This window comes from Lonchura striata, chromosome 25, assembly GCF_046129695.1.
Source record: "Lonchura striata isolate bLonStr1 chromosome 25, bLonStr1.mat, whole genome shotgun sequence".
NCBI classification, from domain to species: Eukaryota; Metazoa; Chordata; class Aves; order Passeriformes; family Estrildidae; genus Lonchura; species Lonchura striata.
Genome location: NC_134627.1, coordinates 3623799 through 3645481, shown reverse-complemented (window position 1 = coordinate 3645481; position 21683 = coordinate 3623799). Strand labels below are relative to the sequence as shown.

Here is a 21683-nt window from a genome sequence, read left to right as displayed (position 1 = left end):
AGAATTTTTCAAAGTAAAAGCTTTTCATTCTATGGGCTCGTTTGTTGGTTGTACCTTCTTAGGCTTCAGAGCAGAGAAAACAGGGTCAGACGTTTACAGGGAGATGAGGTTCCTTCCCAGCGTTTGTGCTGGGAAGTGACAGATGAAGCCATCGTTGCTGATCCCAGAGAAACATCACTGGCAGTCTCTCCTTTCCTGAGGATTCCACGTCCTCGCTCGTAATTGCTGAGCCTTTGTCACTGACAAAGCTCAGCCTGAGCCAATTCACATCCACAGCCATTGTACCCTAATGGCCAATAAATTAGAGGCTGGAGAGCTCTGAGCTCCCTCTTCCCCCCCTTAACACCGACTGCCACATAGGTGTGCTTTGTTCATCACTTTCTCCTCTCCTTTTTCTTCTCTTTCGGAAGGAAAATTGACATGATGAGAGGCTCAGAGAACCAGACACTCTCACTTTTCCCATGCCCTGACTGTGGCCTCGGTTGAACTTGATCAGCCCAAAAAACCCCATGAGGATATTGAAAATCTGCTGACCTCAAAAGTAAAAGGGTTCTCTAGAGTAAGTCCCGGGAGAGAAACATCCTGTGGAGCTCAGTCTTTAAACTGTCTACCTCCAACACTTGCAGCATTTGCTAAATCCTGGCATCTGCTTTTCAGGATACCCGAGAGGTTACTATTGGGAAGGAAAAGGGACCAATGATTTTCAGGTGGAATGTGAGTGTGAGAACTCTTTAATGCTTTGAATGCCTCCTCTACCCCAGCCTATTTATTGTTTTCCCTCCCAGATGTTCTGCTATTTCAGGAAGATACTGAATGTTCTTTCATGGTGGTTTGGGGAAACCTGAGGATGACAAGAGCTCTGTAGAGAAGTGCGGGACAGTAACCACATTTGCCCTGGATATCTAGGTAGGAATGCTGCCCTTAATCACCTTGTGCTATAGAACAGAGACATTTCTTCAGGGACCGAGATGGGAATTCCTTTGTCACCTCAGAAAGCCTCTCTCTGCACCTCTCTCATGACATGACCCAAGGAGCGCTCCATGAATTAGTTCCTGGGTCAGTGCAGCTGCTCGGTCAGTTCGCAGCCCAATAGCTCTGAAGGAGCAGCTCTTTGCTTTGCAGAGCCGGCTGAGAGCAGCAGCAGCAGCAGACGTGGCCGGAGGGCGAGAGGCGCTGGCAGAGGCGCCTTTGGGCGCAGCAGTTGGGTGCGAGGAGGCGGCGGGCTCGGGAGCGAGGGGAGGCCGGGCTGTGCGCGGCGAGCGTGCGAGCGCAGGGTGCGGGCGGGTTGTGAGGCCGTGCGGGGCCGTGCGGGGCCGTGCGGGGCCGGTGCGGGCGGGCTCGGGGCAGAGGAAGGAGCTGCGGGGCCGCGCGGGCCCCGGCGGCCGGAGCGGCAGCGCCCCCTGCTGGCCCCGCCCGGCCCCGCCCGCGCCGGTTCGTGCCCGGCCGCAGCCCCGGCTCCTCTGCCCGTGGCCCAGCGCGCAGTAATACACGGCCGCGTCCCCGCGCCGGGGCCAGCCGAGCCGCAGCGCGCTCCAGCGCCCGTCCTCTGACACCCGCAGCTCTCCCGCTATGGCCGGCACCTCCTTGGAGCCTCTAGCAGCGAGGGTGAGGAATTCGGGTGCTCGGCCCGGGAGCTGACGGTAGAAATGAATGTATTCCTCGGTCTGTTTTTTAGGATGTGAGCAGGTGATGTTGATGCCGGTGCCCTCGGTTGTCTCCAGGAATGGCTCCTGCTCCACCTGGGCTCTGATTGAAGCCACTGCCGGGGAGAAAAATGGTGAAACATCAATTTCTACCCTGCTCCACTGCACAGATCAAATCCCTCAGAAGCAGTCAGGAATGTACAGAGATGATTAAAAGAACAGGACCGAGAAGACTTCACGATAAGCAAGAATGGAAGTGTCCATTATTGCTTTGTGGAGACATGAATAATGGAATGACAGGAAGAACGGTGAAGTCACTGGAGAACGGGAGGATGTGGGAAAAAGAACTACATGAAAAGAAGAAAAGTTAGAAGTGCTAAGGAATGGCTTTATAAGTAATTAAGAAGGAGAGGAATGGAATGCTCGAACGGGGTTGGACATAAGAGTAGAATCAGGAGACTTCTGAGGGACTATGGGATGGAGAAGAGGGAGGGATGAATGGCAGAACAGCTCTCGAGAAGAGTTCTAAGAAGAAACCAGGCAAGACGGGAGCCTGCGGGGATGAGCGGGATCACCCCAGTCCCAGACCCAGCCCTATCTTCAACCCCGCGCACCGAGCAGCAGCAGCGCGGGCAGCGCCGCCAGCCCCGCGCCCCGACACCGCCGCATGCCGCCGCTCCGCCGGCCGAGCCTCGCTGTGCCCCTCAGCCCCGGCTCTGCTGCGGCCGTGCCGCCTCCTCTGCAACGCCGCCAGCTCCGCCCCGGCCCAGAGCCCTGCGCCGCCGCTGCTCGGGCTCTCGCCGGCTCCGGCCAGGGAACGGAGGGGAGGCGAGCGCGGTGCCAGCGGGGCGGCGCTCGGGGCTCTGCGCGGCGGAAGCGGCGGCGCCGGGCTGGGGGCAGGGATCGGGCTGGTATCGTGGAGCTGAGCATTGACAGGCCCTCCGTCATCTGTTCACTCACATCTCTCCTTTGCTGTCATGCTGGGGACTCCCGAATTGTCCTTCAGGGCACTGGAAAGAAACCCACTTCCACGGATACAGGAGCTGGGCATAAAGCCTCAGCCTTTCTCTGTGTACACGAAACAAAACTGATGCACCTCAGGGAAAAGCAGCTGTGCACTGGCTTGGAGAGTCCTGTCCGTGTGTCTGTGTGTCTTTGCAGCTGTGTGTCCGTGTGTCTGTCTGTCCTTGTATCTGTGTCTGTGGGTCCATGTGTCTGTATATGTGTGAGCAATCCTAGCCATGCTGAGGTACTCCCAAAAATTCTAACAGAATGAATCTAAAATCCAAACCTGGGTGATACCATCCTTGTTGGGGCTGGCAATTGGCAGGAGCAGACCGTGATGTTTAGAGCAGCTGGAAAAGGACAGCTCAAGAAGCTGGGAGTGCATTTCAGTGTCTCTTCCCTGGACAAATGTGGAGGCTGCTACATCATTGATCAGCTGCACACAGGTTCCTTGTGACTCTTGAAACCAGGTCAGTCTGATACCCCTTCCCTTTCTCTTAAACTTAAAAAATTATCCACGTGACAAATATGTCAGTGGAGATTGTTTTTTTCTGTGCTCTGTCCGCACTGAAGACAAATATATATCTGAGACATTGGATAATAGAGAAAAGCAGAATAGTGTCTGTAGGGTCTCATGCTTAAGAAATTAGGAGACACACTCTGGGCCAGGCTGCTATTTGCAGGGCAAGGAAGAAAGCTCCTTGCCGAGGCTCCAGCTCCCAACTCAGCAGTGGCCTTGGTTGCTCTCATTCACCCCTGTGCTCTCTGCTTCTTGTCTGCTCCCTCTGCCGGGTGCACTTTTCACTTGGAGCCGTGTCCTGCTACAGCCCGTGCTGGCCATGCCGGCCCTGCGGCCCCACCCCGCTGGCCAAGAGCTGCAATGAGCCCTGTGCCAGGCAGTGCCAGGACTCCACCGTCGGCACTGAGCCCTCCCCCGTGCTGGTGACCCTGCCCGGCCCCATGCTCAGCTCCTTCCCACAGAACACCGGGCTGGGATCCTCCACCCCGGCTGCTGTTGGCAGCATCCTCAGCTGTGACTGAGTGCCCATCAGCTCTGGGGACTGTGACCCGGATGGAATTTCCAGGTGCTGCTATTGCACAAGGTCCCTGCCCTGAAGCAGATGCTGGAAAGCCCCATGGGGACAACTCAGGTTCCTCAGAACAAGGTGCTGGGCAAAGGATGGACATTTCTCAGTGTTGGTCCCAGGACAGCTACAAGGCTTTGCCTTTCCCTTTTCTTTGTTTTCTTTGTCTCCCCTTGGCAGTGCGGTGCCAGCAAGGGCAGCCTGGTGGGGCCCATCAGTCTCGTCTCCCTGTCTGGGGCAGGTAGACAGGCACCGTGTAGGAACCTCTGCACTGCCAAGGAGGACGGACTCTCAGATGGCCCCTGGGAGATGTGGTGGCTGGAGGTTGTGTTGGGCACAACAACTATGAAATGACAGGGTTTTCAATATTCTGTAAAGGAAGGGAAATCAACACAATCTCTACTCAGGACTTCCAGAGGGTGAACTTCGGCCTGTTGTAAGACACCGTCTGAAGACCCTCACTCATTTGTCTGCTGATTGCCATGACAAGGAGAAACCCCCCCACTGCAGTTATGGCTTGGAGAAGGCAACAGTGCTGGTGCAGCCACTGCACCCTAATGCCAGCTGTTCCGAACCAGGCATGGCAAGAACTTGGAAAGGACTTGGTGACGACCCAGCAGGAACCAGCACGGGCATCCTGCTACAATTCCTGCTTCAGTCTCCACCTTTAAGCCAAATGAACTCTTGGGGTGAGTCTGGTGGTCTTTCACTGAACACCCCTCATCTGCCTCATTACCACCGTGACAGACAAAGATCAAGAACCCTCTCCCCAAGGACTGAGACTGAGACCCCTCCCACAGGGAGTGAGGGGGAGAATGACATGACCTGTTCTTCTCCAGTAACTTCAATGGACTTATTCTTCATTGTGTTCATCTTGCCTGGATAGTTTTCAGTAGATGCACCTGTCCACCCCACAGCAATTTCAATAGATTCTCATTGTTCTGCATGTTCCCCCCTTTTCCCCTCTGTGGACTATAACCGGGCCCCTGGGTTGGGTAGGACTTTGGAGACTCCCCCAAACACAACAAGTCAGATCCCCATTGTCCGGATCAGTGAGGATCTCATCTCACCTGTGTTGGTGGTTATTCCTATGCCCTTTCTCTCTCTCTCTCTCTCTCTCTCTTATTTTTATTTATTTTCTGACTCCACTATCGCATTTATTATCTTGGCCCCTAATAAATGTGCATTTGTTGTCATTAAACTGATAGTCCCCTGCTGTTTTTCTTTTGCACTTTGGGATCGGCTAAAGAACCATCACGACACCGCGCTATAAGCGGACCGTGACAGAAGCTCGGTGACTGCAAGCTGGAGCTGCCGTTGTCATTGTCAGTGCTGGTGTCAATGCTGGAGTCGGTGGCGGTGCTGATGTCGGTGCCGGTGCCAGTGCCATTACGGGCCTCGGTGCCATTGCCGGTGCCGGTGGCGGCAGCGCCCCGGGATCCCGGGCCGAGCGGGGCGAGGCGGCCCCGGCGGCCGGAGCGGCAGCGCCCCCTGCTGGCCCCGCCCGGCCCCGCCCGCGCCGGTTCGTGCCCGGCCGCAGCCCCGGCTCCTCTGCCCGTGGCCCAGCGCGCAGTAATACACGGCCGCGTCCCCGCGCCGGGGCCAGCCGAGCCGCAGCGCGCTCCAGCGCCGGTCTGCCGACACCGTCAGGCGGCCCGCAATGGCCGGCACCTCCTTGGAGCCTTTAGCACTGACCCCTAGAAGCTCGGGCGTTTGGCCCGGCCGCTGACGCAAGAAGTAGACAAAATCGCCGGTCCGGATATTGGGGTGTGAGCACTTGATGGTGATGCTGCTGCCCTCGGTGGTCTCCAGGAATGGCTCCTGCTGCACTTGGGCACTGACCGCAGCCACTGTCAGGGAGACAAAAGGAACAAATCTCAGCTCCTACTTTCTATCCAGCTCTCCCTGCCAATCACCAGAACAAAGCCCGCAGAAGCAGTCAGGAACACGGAGAGATGAGGAGGAAAACAGTTCCCAGAGGATGTCAAGATACGCAGCAATAGAAGTGTTCAGGAATTGCTTGTGGAGAGATGCATGCTAAAATGATAGAAGGAATAGAAGAGTCACTAGAGAAAGGGATCATGTGGGAGAAAGCACAAAAAGAAAAGAAGAAAAGCAACAAGGGCAAAGGACTGACTTCATGAGTTAAAAAGCAGGACTGCTTGTGAAGGTTTGGCATAGTTTGGGATGGAGAAGTGGGAAGGATGAACAGGAGAACAGCTCTCGGGCAGAGATCTGTGAATAAGCCAGGCAGGACGGCACCCCGTAGAGACTTGCGAGATCCACCCCATCCCCAGACCGCGGCCCACCTTCGGCACCCCCGCGCACCGAGCAGCAGCAGCGCGGGCAGCGCCGCCAGCCCCGCGCCCCGACACCGCCGCATGCCGCCGCTCCGCCGGCCGAGCCTCGCTGTGCCCCTCAGCCCCGGCTCTGCTGCGGCCGTGCCGCCTCCTCCACAAGCCGCCAGCTCCGCCCCAGCCCAAATCTGCCCCCGCCTCTCCCCGCAGCAGCACCTTCAGCAGCGCCACCAGCACGTTGGGCACGGCCAGCGACAAGAGCCAGCTGTGTCCCATCGCACACAGCAGCCGCCCCGCGTGGGGAGCAGATCCAGCCCGCACCATCTGCAGCGGGCAGCTGCCGGCCCCGCTCGGCTGCGCTCAGGCTCTGCGGGAGCCTGGCAAGCTGCTGCTCTGTGCTCTTCAGGGCCACAGCAGCGCTCGGGGCCCTGGCAGAGGCAGCAAATTCCCTCCCGATGAGGAACACACACGGACACAGCCAGGGCCGTGCTCAGCGCCGTGGAGCCACAGAAAAATCCGTGCTTCCCGTGTGTCCGTGCAAACGGGGCTGCTCCGAGAGCTCACAAGGCAGGAACACACAACCAGCGCTGGGCTCTGCTGGGGACATGTGGGGCAAAAGCAGCAGGGCTGGAATGTGGAAGGACAAGGTCTCAGGCAGGCACAGGGGAGACTTTTCTTTACTCAGACGCTGCACAATGCAGGAATGAGTAAAATAGTCCAAATGAGTTTGTCATGGAAAGTACTAGAATGAATTCTGTCCAAACCTCCAGTTCATAGTACACAGATGTGAATGCAACTTCTGGTGAACACCAGGATGAGATCAGGGTCCCTTCCCCAACCTCAGCCTTGCCCTGACACATCCCCTCCCTGCCCTGCCTTGTTGCACAGCCGAGGCAGCTCCCTGCACCAGGGTGTCTCGCAGAGCACAGAGGTACCAGGCAGTGTCAGAGAGCTCCACTTCCTCCAGCTGCAGGACACTGGATTTGCCCGTGGTGTTCAGGTGCGTGGTGATCCGGCCGCTGTGCTTGGGGCCACTCCCTGCTTGATAGGAGAGCAGCTGCGGGGCTTGACCTTTCCGCAGCTGGTACCAGTACAAGGCATTAAAAGTATTGGTCTGGTATTTGCAGGTGGTGTGAAAGGATTGTCCCTGCTTCACCGTGAGTGGTCCATTATCCTGGGTGACCGTGTCCTGCCCCGTGGCGCCTGGAAGAAAGTGATGGTGAGCCACTCCAAAGTGAAGGGCTCTAGGTTGGAAAAACAAATTGGATGCAAAAGCAGTCTTCACAACCAGATATGCAGAAGTACAGGTGACAGTGATTATGGGCAAGATTTCCGAGCTCTCAGCACGGGAAAACCGTTAGAAGAGCTGCTTTGTGTCCCTGCTCCTACATCTGCTTCTAAGACGACCCGGGAACAGCCTAAATTTTAGGTGCTCCATCAGGCTGAGAAACTCATCGAGGTACAGCAGAAGGGTCCATGCTGCGTCCCCTTTCCTGTGACTCAATCCTGTCAACTCTGAGGGTTGCTCAATCCCTGAGAACACACAATGGTAATCTTGGAAAGAGGGAGCTGCTGGTTGTTCTGGCAGCCCAGAGAACTCTGGAAGCCGGGGCAGCCTGGAGGCAGAATGGGATGCCCTATTAAGAAAATGAAATTAAAAGCAGTGCGGTGTCTGAAGCAGCTTTGACGGGATGAGGGAATTTATATTAAAATAGGAAGAATGTGGGATTGCGGAGACAGCAGAGATCTTCTGAGGTTACAAGAAAAGGATGAGACGAAAGAGAGGTAGAGGGAGATGCGTTGAAGGTGGGAGAAAAAACAGATAAGTAGTCCGAGATTTTTCTGCTTTCCCTTCCACTTTCCCTTACAAATCAAAGAACTTCTTGAGCAAGCTCTTGCGAAACCACAAAGAGAAGCCGAGTTTTCTCAGCCTTTCCTCTCTAATCACTGATATTTCCTTACAAGGTCCTGATAAGGCTGTTGAGGATTTCCTGGAGGCAAGAATAAGAGGAGGAGAAGAAGGGTGCCTTGGGGGAAAAGGCAGGACTTACCCAGGAGCCGGGCCAGCAAGACGCTGAGGATGAGAGATGCGAGGTGCATGCCGAGAGCGAGCTGCGTGTTTGCTGAGTGAGGAAGAGTCCGAAAGCACGCGGCAGCGCCGAGAGAACGGAGCTGCCGGGAGCGGCTCTGGGCGGGAGCAAAGGCAGCAGCGGCGGGAGCAGGCAGAGCAATGCCCTGGCCTTGCAGCGCCTGAAATGCTCCTTGTGCGTTTGTCGCTGCTCCAGCAGCAGCCGCCGAGGCTCCCTCAGCCGTCGGCACCGGGAGCATTCCGTGCCTCTGGGGCCTCGCTCATGGCAAGGGGCTGTTCCCGCTCAGCTCGCAGTGGAGTCCTCACCTCCGCAGCTGGAACGGCCAGCTCTGCTGCACAGCCAGGCCTGGTGTAGTAGATAGGGACAGGCGAACGGAAGATTTCGGGATGTGACGGAAAGAAAGACCCCTTCCCCCTCTCACCCTCCAACATGTTATCCATTTACCCCAAAGAATGTAACCACACCTAACCCAGTAGTTTTCCACTCCTGACTAACCCTAGAGACCCTACCAACCCCCCCCTGACGTAGCAGAGTGCCCCAAGACTATTTAAACCCATGAGATAAGATAATAAAGGCTTTCGACCGTCCACCACACTGGTGCCTGCGTGTGTCGTTGGCCCGAGTGGCCCAGGGGAGACTGGGCTGCCGTGCGGTTCCTTGAAACCAGGTCGCCTTGCCTTCCCCTGAAGGCAACATAACTGGTGCCGAAGCCCGGGAATAATTCGCTCGGGCAGCGGGTGTCGCCTGGACAAGAGCAGCGGCCAGACCGGTAAGACCGTGTTCTCGGCAAGGGAGACGTCCCAGGACCCGCAATCATCATGGATGCCATTGCCAGGGTCGTAAGTGAGGTTCATAAGCAATGGGGAATTGAGTGTAAGCTCAAAGACTTTTATCTTGCTATAGCAAGGCTGCTTGAGCGTGGGGCAATTGAACGCCCTGTGGATGTTTTGCATCCGGAGATATGGGAAAAATGCACAGCCGCGCTGGCCGAGGACACGAAATCCTCAGGCAGCGGCAAATGCCTTAAGGCGTGGGGAAAAGTAGAGAAAGCCCTGCGCAGAGCAATAGAAGAGCAAGAGACATGGAGCGCAGCGCGTACGTGTTTATTGGTTACACCCAAGCTAGGGGTAGGAGCGGCAACGCAAACCGCCCCTGAGGGTGACCCGCCCGGGAGCGGGGATCCGGGGGGGCCCGGCGCGTCGCCCCCCTCCCCGGGCCGGGGCCCGGGACCCCCCGCGGAAACCTCCCAAAAATCCGCGGCTTCCCCATCCGCCCCGCCACCGCCGGTCGGTGACCCGGTACCGGAGGTGCAGCAGCGCGCAGAGCTCTGTTGGCAGGGACTGGCGGGGGAAGCCAGAGCCGCGGGAGCCGCGGCTCGGGAGGGGATGCTGCCCACGCCGCCTCCATACGCCTTTGAAAATGGCGCCGGCAGCCAAGGGGAGGGGCAGGGCGCGGGCAGTCTCGGCGCAAAGAGCCCAGAGGCGCGGAGTTTCGCTAATGCGCGTGTGCGGGAGAAAGAGGAGGAGAGCGGCAGAGGGCTCGGAGCCGATCGGCAGCCGCGCCTGACGCTGCCACCATATAAGGGAGAAACCCACCCCTGCAGGAGGCAGGGCGAGCCCGGGGAGCGGCAGCGGCGCCACCCCCGGGGGGAGGAGCGGGGTCGGAGCCGCGCAAAACGGCACCGAGCCCCGGAAGTGCGCTGGCATTCGACTTCCGACTCGGAGTCCGGCAGCAGCTCCGGCAGCTCGGAAGAGCTGCCGGGAGCCGGCTGGGACTCTGAGACGAAGAGAATAGAGCCAATGCAATTTAAAACAAAACCAAGTAAAGCTTTAAGCCGCACCGAAAAGCAGCCACAATACAAACCAGCCCAGTTTACCGACTGGGGAGAAATAAAAATAGCCTGCGCTGAGCTGTCCCCAGCTGGCATGGCAGCCCGCCGCGGCGCCTCCACCCCAAGCACGCCCGAGAAGAGCCTGTTTGGAGCTGCGGGAGGAAGGGGCATCTGGCCAAGGACTGCAGGTCCCGGCCCCAGGGAAACGGGAGAGGGAGGGGGCGTGCGGGCTGCACCCAGCCTCCTCCCGCTGCAAATGCAAGGCAGCCCATCTATGCCAACCCCCAGTGGGACGGGGCGCCCTTATACCCCATACCCCCACAGGAGACAGCCAGCTTCGTACCCTCACCAGCGAATTTCGCAACACAGCCTGCGGTACCTTCGTACCCACTACCGCCGCAAACAGCGCCTGTGCCGCAGGGTCAGCAGGGGACGCCCCAGAACGGGACCCCTGGGTGGCCCTGGCCATGAAAATAGGGAAGGAGCCACCGAAGGTGTGGGGGACGTGCCGCCTTTATGGCAGTCAGGACCCCCATGTCATAGGGCTTCAGTTTTGGGCAGACACAGGAGCAGACTGCTCGATTTTTCCCCAAGCACTGTGGCCCCGACACTGGCAATGCAAAGAAGTCCCCCCAGTGAACGGAGTGGGAGGGCCGTCCCGAGCTTGGAAAAGCACCCAATTAGTAGCCATAACGCTTCATACAAAAAAGGGACCAGAACAAACAGTAGCAATCCACCCCTACATTTTGCAAAACTCTCCACCCCTGATAGGAAGGGACATCCTTGCTATGTTAGGAGTCAGGATTACAAATTTATAATAAGAGCCACTGCCGTACACCCACTGCTGCCAACCAAACTGACTTGGAAATCACCAGACCCCGTATGGGTCGAGCAGTGGCCCCTGTCAAAGCCTCGAATGGCAGCCTTGCTGGAACTGGTCGACCTCGAGCTGCAAAAGGGTCACATAGAACCCTCCACCAGCCCGTGGAACACCCCTGTGTTTATATACTAGAAGCTACCTTTCTAACCCTAAACGAAACCAAACCGAACCTGACTAACTCCTGTTGGCTTTGTTATGATGTTAAACCCCCTTTCTACTAAGGCATTGCTTTAGACACCCCCTTCAGTTACTCCACAGCCAGTGCACCCCCACCAGTGCAGATGGGACACTCCCCGCAGAGGAATCACCCTGAGTCAAATCACAGGACAAGGCAAATGTTTTGGTAATGCAACTTTAGCAAAGCAAAAAGGCAACTTCTGCACTAAAGTTGTCAAGCCCAACAGAAAGATCGGTAAGTGGGTGGTCCCATCCGCATCTGGGATGTGGGTTTGCCAGCGATCCGGAGTGAGTCCTTGTGTGTTCCTTGCCAAATTTAATGACTCTATTGACTTCTGTGTCCAAGTTCTGATTGTTCCTAGAGTCCTATACCACTCAGATGAAGAAGTGTACCACCTTTTCGAAGAACCTGACAGACTGCACAAAAGAGAAATAATCACAGGTATAACTATCGCAATGCTGCTCGGCCTGGGAGCAGCTGGTACAGCCACAGGTGTCTCAGCCATCGCAACCCAACAGCACGGACTCTCTCAGCTGCAAATGACCATCGATGAAGACCTGCAGAGGATCGAGAAATCCATCTCCTATCTAGAGAAATCAGTCTCTTCGCTTTCAGAAGTAGTTTTACAGAATAGGCGAGGACTGGACCTCTTGTTCATGCAACAAGGAGGACTGTGTGCAGCTTTGAAAGAGGAATGCTGCTTTTATGCAGATCATACAGGAGTCGTTAAAGACTCCATGGCAGAACTCCGAGATAGACTGGCTCAAAGAAAGAGAGACAGGGAAACCCAGCAGAGCTGGTTCGAATCCTGGTTCAATCAATCACCTTGGCTCACCACTTTAATTTCTGCCCTGGTAGGTCCACTGGCAATACTGCTTTTAGCTGTTACCATAGGACCATGCCTGCTGAACAAGCTAGTCTCGTTTGTTCAGGCCCGTCTAGAACGGGTGAACATTCTGTTCGTGGGCCAGCAACAAATGCTGTAAACCAAAAAGTGCGAACACAGTCAGCTGCAAAAAGCCTTCGAAACTCACCTTGCGAGATTTACTCAGGTTTACCAAAAACCCTTTTTTCCTTACCAAGTTACAAGTTTGTACCTCACTCCAGTGCCTATATCTACGACTACCTCATGTTACTTATGAAAAGGAGGGGGGAGATGTAGTAGATAGGGACAGGCGAACGGAAGATTTCGGGATGTGACGGAAAGAAAGACCCCTTCCCCCTCTCACCCTCCAACATGTTATCCATTTACCCCAAAGAATGTAACCACACCTAACCCAGTAGTTTTCCACTCCTGACTAACCCTAGAGACCCTACCAACCCCCCCCTGACGTAGCAGAGTGCCCCAAGACTATTTAAACCCATGAGATAAGATAATAAAGGCTTTCGACCGTCCACCACACTGGTGCCTGCGTGTGTCGTTGGCCCGAGTGGCCCAGGGGAGACTGGGCTGCCGTGCTGTTCCTTGAAACCAGGTCGCCTTGCCTTCCCCTGAAGGCAACAGCCTGGGCACTTGGCAGCTCAGGAGCTTCTTCCCCACTGAGCTTTCTCACCTTCCCGAGGTGTCCTCCGCTCTGTGGTGTCACTGCTAATCCCCAAATCCAGACGACCTTTGGACCACTCCGACGCTCAAGACTGCACAGATTGAGAAGCATTCCATTATTTGTGCTCCCTAATCCCATAAATCCTCGTCACACCTCCTTTATCCTCCTATTCCACTTGTCTCTTCTTGCCACTGGCAGCGCTCGGCCCGAGCCACTTTACAGCAGTTTCCTAATGGCCCATCAATTGGAAGCAGAAGAGCTCTGAGCTCCCCACTGCTCTCCTTTATCACCCACTGCCAGACAGGTGTCATTTGTTGTGCTTTGTTCATCACTTTCCCTGTTCCTTGTTCCTCCCTTGGAAAGGAAAATGAACGTGATGTGAGCCTCGGAGAACCAGACACTCTCGCCTTTCACATGCCCTGACTGTGGCCTCTGCTGAACTTGCTCAGCCCATGGAGTTCCTCAAGATGCTGAAAGGCTCCTGTCCCCAAAGGAAACGGGGTCTCTAGAACAAGTGTCAGGAGAGAAACCTGATGTGGAGCTCAGTCTTTCAAGTGTCTCCCTCCAACACTTGCACCATTGCTAAATTCTGGCAGTTGTTCTTCTGGATGCTTGGCAGGTTAGTAACGTGAAGGGAAAAGACTAACTAGTTTAATGGGGCAGGTGGGTGTGAAGGAGTGCTTCGAGGATTTGAAATGCTCCTCTACTCCTCGCAATTTACTGTTTTACTTCCCGGCTGTTCTACTGTTTCAGGAAGGTGCTGAATATGCTCACTCATGAGTGTCTGGGGAAAAGTGATGATGGGAACGAAGCATGTAGAGAAGTGATTTCCATGCTCAGGAGGGATAGAGAGCACACCTCATTTACACATCCAGGTGAGAATGCTGATTCATATGACACTTGCAGTATGGAACAGAGACATTTCTACAGCGACAGAGATGGGGATTCCTTTGTCAGCTCAGAAAGTCTGACTGCAAACCCCTCTCATGCCATGACCCACTGAGGTGACAGCACTCCATGAATTAGCCCGTGTGCGTGTCAGTGCAGCAGCTCGGTCAGTTCGCAGCCCAATAGCTCTGAAGGAGCAGCTCTTTGCTTTGCAGAGCCGGCTGAGAGCATCAGCAGCAGCAGGCGCGGCCGGAGGGCGAGAGGCGCTGGCAGAGGCGCCTTTGGGCGCAGCAGTTGGGTGCGAGGCGGCGGCGGGCTCGGGAGCGAGGGGAGGCCGGGCTGTGCGCGGCGAGCGTGCGAGCGCAGGGTGCGGGCGGGTTGTGAGGCCGTGCGGGGCCGTGCGGGGTCGGTGCGGGCGGGCTCGGGGCAGAGGAAGGAGCTGCGGGGCCGCGCGGGCCCCGGCGGCCGGAGCGGCAGCGCCCCCTGCTGGCCCCGCCCGGCCCCGCCCGCGCCGGTTCGTGCCCGGCCGCAGCCCCGGCTCCTCTGCCCGTGGCCCAGCGCGCAGTAATACACGGCCGCGTCCCCGCGCCGGGGCCAGCCGAGCCGCAGCGCGCTCCAGCGCCCGTCCTCCGACACCCGCAGCTCTCCCGCTATGGCCGGCACCTCCTTGGAGCCTCTAGCAGCGAGGGTGAGGAATTCGGGTGCTCGGCCCGGGAGCTGACGGTAGAAATGAATGTATTCCTCGGTCTGTTTTTTAGGATGTGAGCAGGTGATGTTGATGCCGGTGCCCTCGGTTGTCTCCAGGAATGGCTCCTGCTCTACCTGGGCTCTGATTGAAGCCACTGCCGGGGAGAAAAATGGCGAAACATCAAATTCTACCCTGCTCCACTGCACAGATCAAATTCCTCAGAAGCAGTCAGGAATGTACAGAGATGATTAGAAGAACAGGACCGAGAAGTTCACGATAAGCAAGAATGGAAGTGTCCATTATTGCTTTGTGGAGAGATGAATGTGGGAATGACAGAAAGAACGGTGCAGTCACTGGGGAACGGGAGGATGTGGGAAAAAGAACTAAATGAAAAGAAGAAAAGTTAGAAGTGCTAAGGAATGGCTTTATAAGTAATTAAGGAGAGGAATGGAATGCTCGAACGGGGTTGGACATAAGAGTAGAATCAGGAGACCTCTGAGGGACTACGAGATGGAGAAGAGGGAGGGATGAATGGCAGAACAGCTCTCGAGAAGAGTTCTAAGAAGAAACCAGGCAAGACTGCAGCCTGCGGGGACGAGCAGGATCACCCCAGTCCCAGACGCAGCCCGATCGTCATCCCCTCGCACCGAGCAGCAGCAGCGCGGGCAGCGCCGCCAGCCCCGCGCCCCGACACCGCCGCATGCCGCCGCTCCGCCGGCCGAGCCTCGCTGTGCCCCTCAGCCCCGGCTCTGCTGCGGCCGTGCCGCCTCCTCTGCAACGCCGCCAGCTCCGCCCCGGCCCAGAGCCCTGCGCCGCCGCTGCTCGGGCTCTCGCCGGCTCCGGCCAGGGAACGGAGGGGAGGCGAGCGCGGTGCCAGCGGGGCGGCGCTCGGGGCTCTGCGCGGCGGAAGCGGCGGCGCCGGGCTGGGGGCAGGGATCGGGCTGGTATCGTGGAGCTGAGCATTGACAGGCCCTCCATCATCTGTTCACTCACATCTCTCCTTTGCTGTCATGCTGGGGACTCCCGAATTGTCCTTCAGGGCACTGGAAAGAAACCCACTTCCACGGATACAGGAGCTGGGCATAAAGCCTCAGCCTTTCTCTGTGTACACGAAACCAAACTGATGCACCTCAGGGAAAAGCAGCTGTGCACTGGCTTGGAGAGTCCTGTCCGTGTGTCTGTGTGTCTTTGCAGCTGTGTGTCCGTGTGTCTGTCTGTCCTTGTATCTGTGTCTGTGGGTCCATGTGTCTGTATATGTGTGAGCAATCCTAGCCATGCTGAGGTACTCCCAAAAATTCTAACAGAATGAATCTAAAATCCAAACCTGGGTGATACCATCCTTGTTGGGGCTGGCAATTGGCAGGAGCAGACCGTGATGTTTAGAGCAGCTGGAAAAGGACAGCTCAAGAAGCTGGGAGTGCATTTCAGTGTCTCTTCCCTGGACAAATGTGGAGGCTGCTACATCATTGATCAGCTGCACACAGGTTCCTTGTGACTCTTGAAACCAGGTCAGTCTGATACCCCTTCCCTTTCTCTTAAACTTAAAAAATTATCCACGTGACAAATATGTCAGTGGAGATTGTTTTTTTCTGTGCTCTGTCCGCACTGAAGACAAATATATATCTGAGACATTGGATAATAGAGAAAAGCAGAATAGTGTCTGTAGGGTCTCATGCTTAAGAAATTAGGAGACACACTCTGGGCCAGGCTGCTATTTGCAGGGCAAGGAAGAAAGCTCCTTGCCGCGGCTCCAGCTCCCAACTCAGCAGTGGCCTTGGTTGCTCTCATTCACCCCTGTGCTCTCTGCTTCTTGTCTGCTCCCTCTGCCGGGTGCACTTTTCACTTGGAGCCGTGTCCTGCTACAGCCCGTGCTGGCCATGCCGGCCCTGCGGTCCCACCCCGCTGGCCAAGAGCTGCAATGAGCCCTGTGCCAGGCAGTGCCAGGACTCCACCGTCGGCACTGAGCCCTCCCCCGTGCTGGTGACCCTGCCCGGCCCCATGCTCAGCTCCTTCCCACAGAACACCGGGCTGGGATCCTCCACCCCGGCTGCTGTTGGCAGCATCCTCAGCTGTGACCACGTGCCCATCAGCTCTGGGGACTGTGACCCGGCTGGCATTTCCAGGTGCTGCTATGGCACAAGGTCCCTGCCCTGAAGCAGATGCTGGAAAGCCCCATGGGGACAACTCAGGTTCCTCAGAACAAGGTGCTGGGCAAAGGATGGACATTTCTCAGTGTTGGTCCCAGAACAGCTGCAAGGCTTTGCCTTTCCCTTTTCTTTGTTTTCTTTGTCTCCCCTTGGCAGTGCGGTGCCAGCATGGGCAGCCTGGTGGGGCCCTTCAGTCTCGTCTCCCTGTATGGGGCAGGTAGACAGGCACCGTGTGGGAACCTCTGCAGTGCCAAGGAGGACGGACTCTCAGATGGCCCCTGGGAGATGTGGTGGCTGGAGGTTGTGTTGGGCACAACAACTATGAAATGACAGGGTTTTCAATATTCTGTAAAGGAAGGGAAATCAACACAATCTCTACTCAGGACTTCCAGAGGGTGAACTTCGGCCTGTTGTAAGACACCGTCTGAAGACCCTCACTCATTTGTCTGCTGATTGCCATGACAAGGAGAAACCCCCCCACTGCAGTTATGGCTTGGAGAAGGCAACAGTGCCGGTACAGCCACTGCGCCCTAATGCCAGCTGTTCTGAACCAGGCATGGCAAGAACTTGGAAAGGACTTGGTGACGACCCAGCAGGAACCAGCACGGGCATCCTGCTACAATTCCTGCTTCAGTCTCCACCTTTAAGCCAAATGAACTCTTGGGGTGAGTCTGGTGGTCTCTCACTGAACACCCCTCCTCTGCCTCATTACCACCGTGACAGACAAAGATCAAGAACCCTCTCCCCAAGGACTGAGACTGAGACCCCTCCCACAGGGAGTGAGGGGGAGAATGACATGACCTGTTCTTCTCCAGTAACTTCAATGGACTTATTCTTCATTGTGTTCATCTTGCCTGGATAATTTTCAGTAGATGCAGCTGTCCACCCCACAGCAATTTCAATAGATTCTCATTGTTCTGCATGTTCCCCCCTTTTCCCCTCTGTGGACTATAACCGGGCCCCTGGGTTGGGTAGGACTTTGGAGACTCCCCCAAACACAACAAGTCAGATCCCCATTGTCCGGATCAGTGAGGATCTCATCTCACCTGTGTTGGTGGTTATTCCTATGCCCCTTTCTCTCTCTCTCTCTCTCTCTCTCTCTCTCTCTCTCTTATTTTTATTTATTTTCTGACTCCAATATCGCATTTATTATCTTGGCCCCTAATAAATGTGCATTTGTTGTCATTAAACTGATAGTCCCCTGCTGTTTTTCTTTTGCACTTTGGGATCGGCTAAAGAACCATCACGACACCGCGCTATAAGCGGACCGTGACAGAAGCTCGGTGACTGCAAGCTGGAGCTGCCGTTGTCATTGTCAGTGCTGGTGTCAATGCTGGAGTCGGTGGCGGTGCTGATGTCGGTGCCGGTGCCAGTGCCATTACGGGCCTCGGTCCCATTGCCGGTGCCGGCGGCGGCAGCGCCCCGGGATCCCGGGCCGAGCGGGGCGAGGCGGCCCCGGCGGCCGGAGCGGCAGCGCCCCCTGCTGGCCCCGCCCGGCCCCGCCCGCGCCGGTTCGTGCCCGGCCGCAGCCCCGGCTCCTCTGCCCGTGGCCCAGCGCGCAGTAATACACGGCCGCGTCCCCGCGCCGGGGCCAGCCGAGCCGCAGCGCGCTCCAGCGCCGGTCTGCCGACACCCACAGCTCTACTGCAATGGCCGGCAGCTTTTTGGAGTCTTTGAGAATGCTCGCGAAGAATTCTGGTCCCCGGCCCGGGAGCAGACGGTACCAGTAGATCGTTTCGCTGGTCTGGATTTTGGGATGTGAGCAGGTGATGTTGATGCCGGTGCCCTCGGTGGTCTCCAATGACGGCTCCTGCTCTATCTGGGCTCTGGCCACAGCCACTGCCACCGGGAAAAGAACAATCACTTTTCTTTCACAGAAAAAGGAGGGAGAGATGGGAAAGGAGGAGCGTTACACGAGATATGTCTCGATAATAGAGTATGAATAGATTATTTATCCGAGAGCGTTTGGCTGGGGACACGAATTTATGAAGGGTATTTTGACGGTCAATTGCAACTTTTACGAGAAAAATTGAATGAGGAAAATAGATTTCCCTGGAGGAAGAGAGGGGAGGGAGGGAGGGAGGGACGGACGGATGGGTGGAAGGATGGATGGATGGATGGATGGATGGATGGATGGATGGATGGATGGATGGATGGATGGATGGATGGATGGATAAAAAAACGGAGTAAAAAAGGCTGGGAGGACTTCACTGAGGCAAAAAAAAAACCGCCATGACAGTAGAGGAGGGGTCAGGGAGCAAACAAGAACTGAAAGGGAGAAAAGGAGTTAGAGATGAATCTTAGGGACAGAAGAGTCTAACACAGCCCCCCGACCACCCGCACTGCTTCCTTCCCCGCTCACCGAGCAGCAGCAGCGCGGGCAGCGCCGCCAGCCCCGCGCCCCGACACCGCCGCATGCCGCCGCTCCGCCGGCCGAGCCTCGCTGTGCCCCTCAGCCCCGGCTCTGCTGCGGCCGTGCCGCCTCCTCTGCAACGCCGCCAGCTCCGCCCCGGCCCAAATCAGCCCCCGCCTCTCCCCGCAGCAGCACCTTCAGCAGCGCCACCAGCACGTTGGACACGGCCCGCGACAAGAGCCAGCTGTGTCCCATCGCACACAGCAGCCGCCCCGCGTGGGGAGCAGATCCAGCCCGCACCATCTGCAGCGGGCAGCTGCCGGCCCCGCTCGGCTGCGCTCAGGCTCTGCGGGAGCCTGGCAAGCTGCTGCTCTGTGCTCTTCAGGGCCACAGCAGCGCTCGGGGCCCTGGCAGAGGCAGCAAATTCCCTCCCGATGAGGGACACACACGGACACAGCCAGGGCCGTGCTCAGCGCCGTGGAGCCACAGAAAAATCCGTGCTTCCCGTGTGTCCGTGCAAACGGGGCTGCTCCGAGAGCTCACAAGGCAGGAACACACAACCAGCGCTGGGCTCTGCTGGGGACATGTGGGGCAAAAGCAGCAGGGCTGCAATGTGGCAGGACAAGGACCCAGGCAAGTAGAGGGGAGATTTTAATTTCATTAGAGACTGCACAATGCAGACATGAATCAAAATAATACAAAAGTGTTTTGCAATGGATGTGCTACGATGGATGGCGTCAAAACCATCAGACCATAGTACACGCATGTGGATGGAAAATCTGATGAACACCAGGATGAGATCAGGGTCCCTTCCCCAAGCTCAGCCTTGCACTGACACATCCCCTCCCTGCCCTTCCTTGTTGCACAGCCGAGGCAGCTCCCTGCACCAGGGTGTCTCGCAGAGCACAGAGGTACCAGGCAGTGTCAGAGAGCTCCACTTCCTCCAGCTGCAGGACACTGGATTTGCTCGTGGTGTTCAGGTGCGTGGTGATCCGGCCGCTGTGCTTGGGGCCACTCCCTGCTTGATAGGAGAGCAGCTGTGGGGCTTGGCCTTGCCGCAGCTGGTACCAGAACAATCCCCCAAAATTAGTGCTCTGGTATTTGCAGGTGGTGTGGAAGGGGTGTCCCTGCTTCACTGTGACTGGTCCATTATCCTGGGTGACCGTGTCCTGCCCCGTGGCGCCTGGAAGAAAGTGATGGTGAGCTGCTCCACAGGGAAGGACTCCAGGCAGGAAAAACAGATCGGGTGCGAAACCCTGGTGGGGAAATCTCTCTGCCCTGCAGCGCAGTCCTCAGATGTGCAGATGGAGAGGTGAGAGCGATTTTGGACAGGATTTCAGAGCTCTCAGCAGAGCAGGACCATGACAAGACATAAGGTGCCTTCCTGTTCCTATTTCTGCCGCTCAGAAGACCCGGGAACAGCCCAAATTTTGTGTGCTCCAGCAGGCTGAGAAACCATCGAGGTACAGTCAAAGGATTCATCCTGCTTCTGCATCCCTGTCACCTCTGACGGTTCCTCAGTCCCTGAGTACACAAAACCGTGATTTAGGAAAGAGGGAGCCCCGGTTGTTCTGGCAGCACAGAGAACTCTGGAAGCCGTGACAGAGAATTGCAGCCTGGAGGCAGAATGGGATGCCCTGTTAATAAAATGAGATTAAAAGCAGTGTCGTGCCTGGGGCAGGTTCGACAGGATCTGGGAATATAGGCTAAAATAGGAAGAATGTGGGATTAAAGAGACAGCGGAAATCTCCTGAGGTGAGGGGGAAAAGGATCAGACGAGAGAGAAGTAGAGGGAAATGCGTTGAAGGTGAGAGAAAAAACAGATAAGTAGTCCGAGATTTTTCTGCTTTCCCTTCCATTTTCCCTTACAAATCAAAGAACTTCTTTAGCAAGCACTTGCAAAACCACAAAGAGAAGCCGAGTTTTCTCAGCCTTTCCCCTCTAATCACTGATATTTCCCTACAAGGTCCTGATAAGGCTGTTGAGCATTTCCTGCGGGTAAGAAGAAGAGGAAGAGAAGAAGAAGGGTGCCTTGGGGAAAATGCAGGACTTACCCAGGAGCCGGGCCAGCAAGACGCTGAGGATGAGAGATGCGAGGTGCATGCCGAGAGCGAGCTGCGTGTTTGCTGAGTGAGGAAGAGTCCGAAAGCACGCGGCAGCGCCGAGAGAACGGAGCTGCCGGGAGCGGCTCTGGGCGGGAGCAAAGGCAGCAGCGGCGGGAGCAGGCAGAGCAATGCCCTGGCCTTGCAGCGCCTGAAATGCTCCTTGTGCGTTTGTCGCTGCTCCAGCAGCAGCCGCCGAGGCTCCCTCAGCCATCGGCACCGGGAGCATTCCGTGCCTCTGGGGCCTCGCTCATGGCAAGGGGCTGTTCCCGCTCAGCTCGCAGTGGAGTCCTCACCTCCGCAGCTGGAACGGCCAGCTCTGCTGCACAGCCAGGCCTGGGCACTTGGCAGCTCAGGGGCTTCTTCCCCACTGGGCTTTCTCACCTTCCCGAGGTGTCCTCAGCTCGGTGAGGTCACTGCTCTTTCCTCTGGGAACAGGAGACTTCTCTCTTTGTCACTTGTCCCCTGCACTTCTTCATCTGCCTGGGATGAACGCCTCTTTCCACGGTCCCTCATTCCCACCCCTTTTACCTATCAACTCCAGAATTATCCCACAGTCGTCAATTTGGTTTTATCTTAAATCGAGATTTTTCACAAAAAAAAAAATCAAAACCCAATAAACAAAACAAAAAAAAAAAAAAAACCAAAACAAACAAACAAAAAAACCCCCAAAAACCACAAAAAAAACCACCCAACATTCTGGAAAGATGTGAACGATGATGTAGGTAATGATAATGGTTTAATAGGGATAATCTCACGCAAGTGTTGCACTTCCCTATGGATGAGAACGAGATATCTAGAGAAGTGGGAGGTCCTGTGGTTCTCACAGATTTTCAAAGTAAAAGCATTACATTCTATGGACTCCTTTGCTCGTTGTGCCTTCTTACGCTTCAGAGCAAAGATGATCAGACATGTACAGGGAGATGAGGATTCTTCCCAGCACTTGTGCTGA

General features: G+C 56.2%; 4 gene segments (V, D, J or C); all 4 read right to left on the bottom strand.

Annotated features, from left to right (window-relative positions):
- Positions 1 to 24: 24 nt before the first annotated feature.
- LOC144247469 (T cell receptor alpha variable 4-like) lies at positions 25 to 2402 on the bottom strand. The segment is given in 3 exon segments: positions 25 to 63; positions 1440 to 1759; positions 2258 to 2402. Coding segments are annotated over 3 exon segments (414 nt in total).
- A 2720-nt stretch (positions 2403 to 5122) lies between these two features.
- LOC144247468 (T cell receptor alpha variable 4-like) lies at positions 5123 to 6116 on the bottom strand. The segment is given in 2 exon segments: positions 5123 to 5570; positions 6052 to 6116. Coding segments are annotated over 2 exon segments (513 nt in total).
- Positions 6117 to 6707: 591 nt separating this feature from the next.
- On the bottom strand, positions 6708 to 8358 carry LOC110468456 (T cell receptor alpha variable 36/delta variable 7-like). The segment is given in 3 exon segments: positions 6708 to 6718; positions 6907 to 7233; positions 8082 to 8358. Coding segments are annotated over 3 exon segments (615 nt in total).
- Positions 8359 to 17654: 9296 nt separating this feature from the next.
- Positions 17655 to 18783, bottom strand: LOC144247467 (T cell receptor alpha variable 4-like). The segment is given in 2 exon segments: positions 17655 to 18115; positions 18639 to 18783. Coding segments are annotated over 2 exon segments (516 nt in total).
- Positions 18784 to 21683: the final 2900 nt, after the last annotated feature.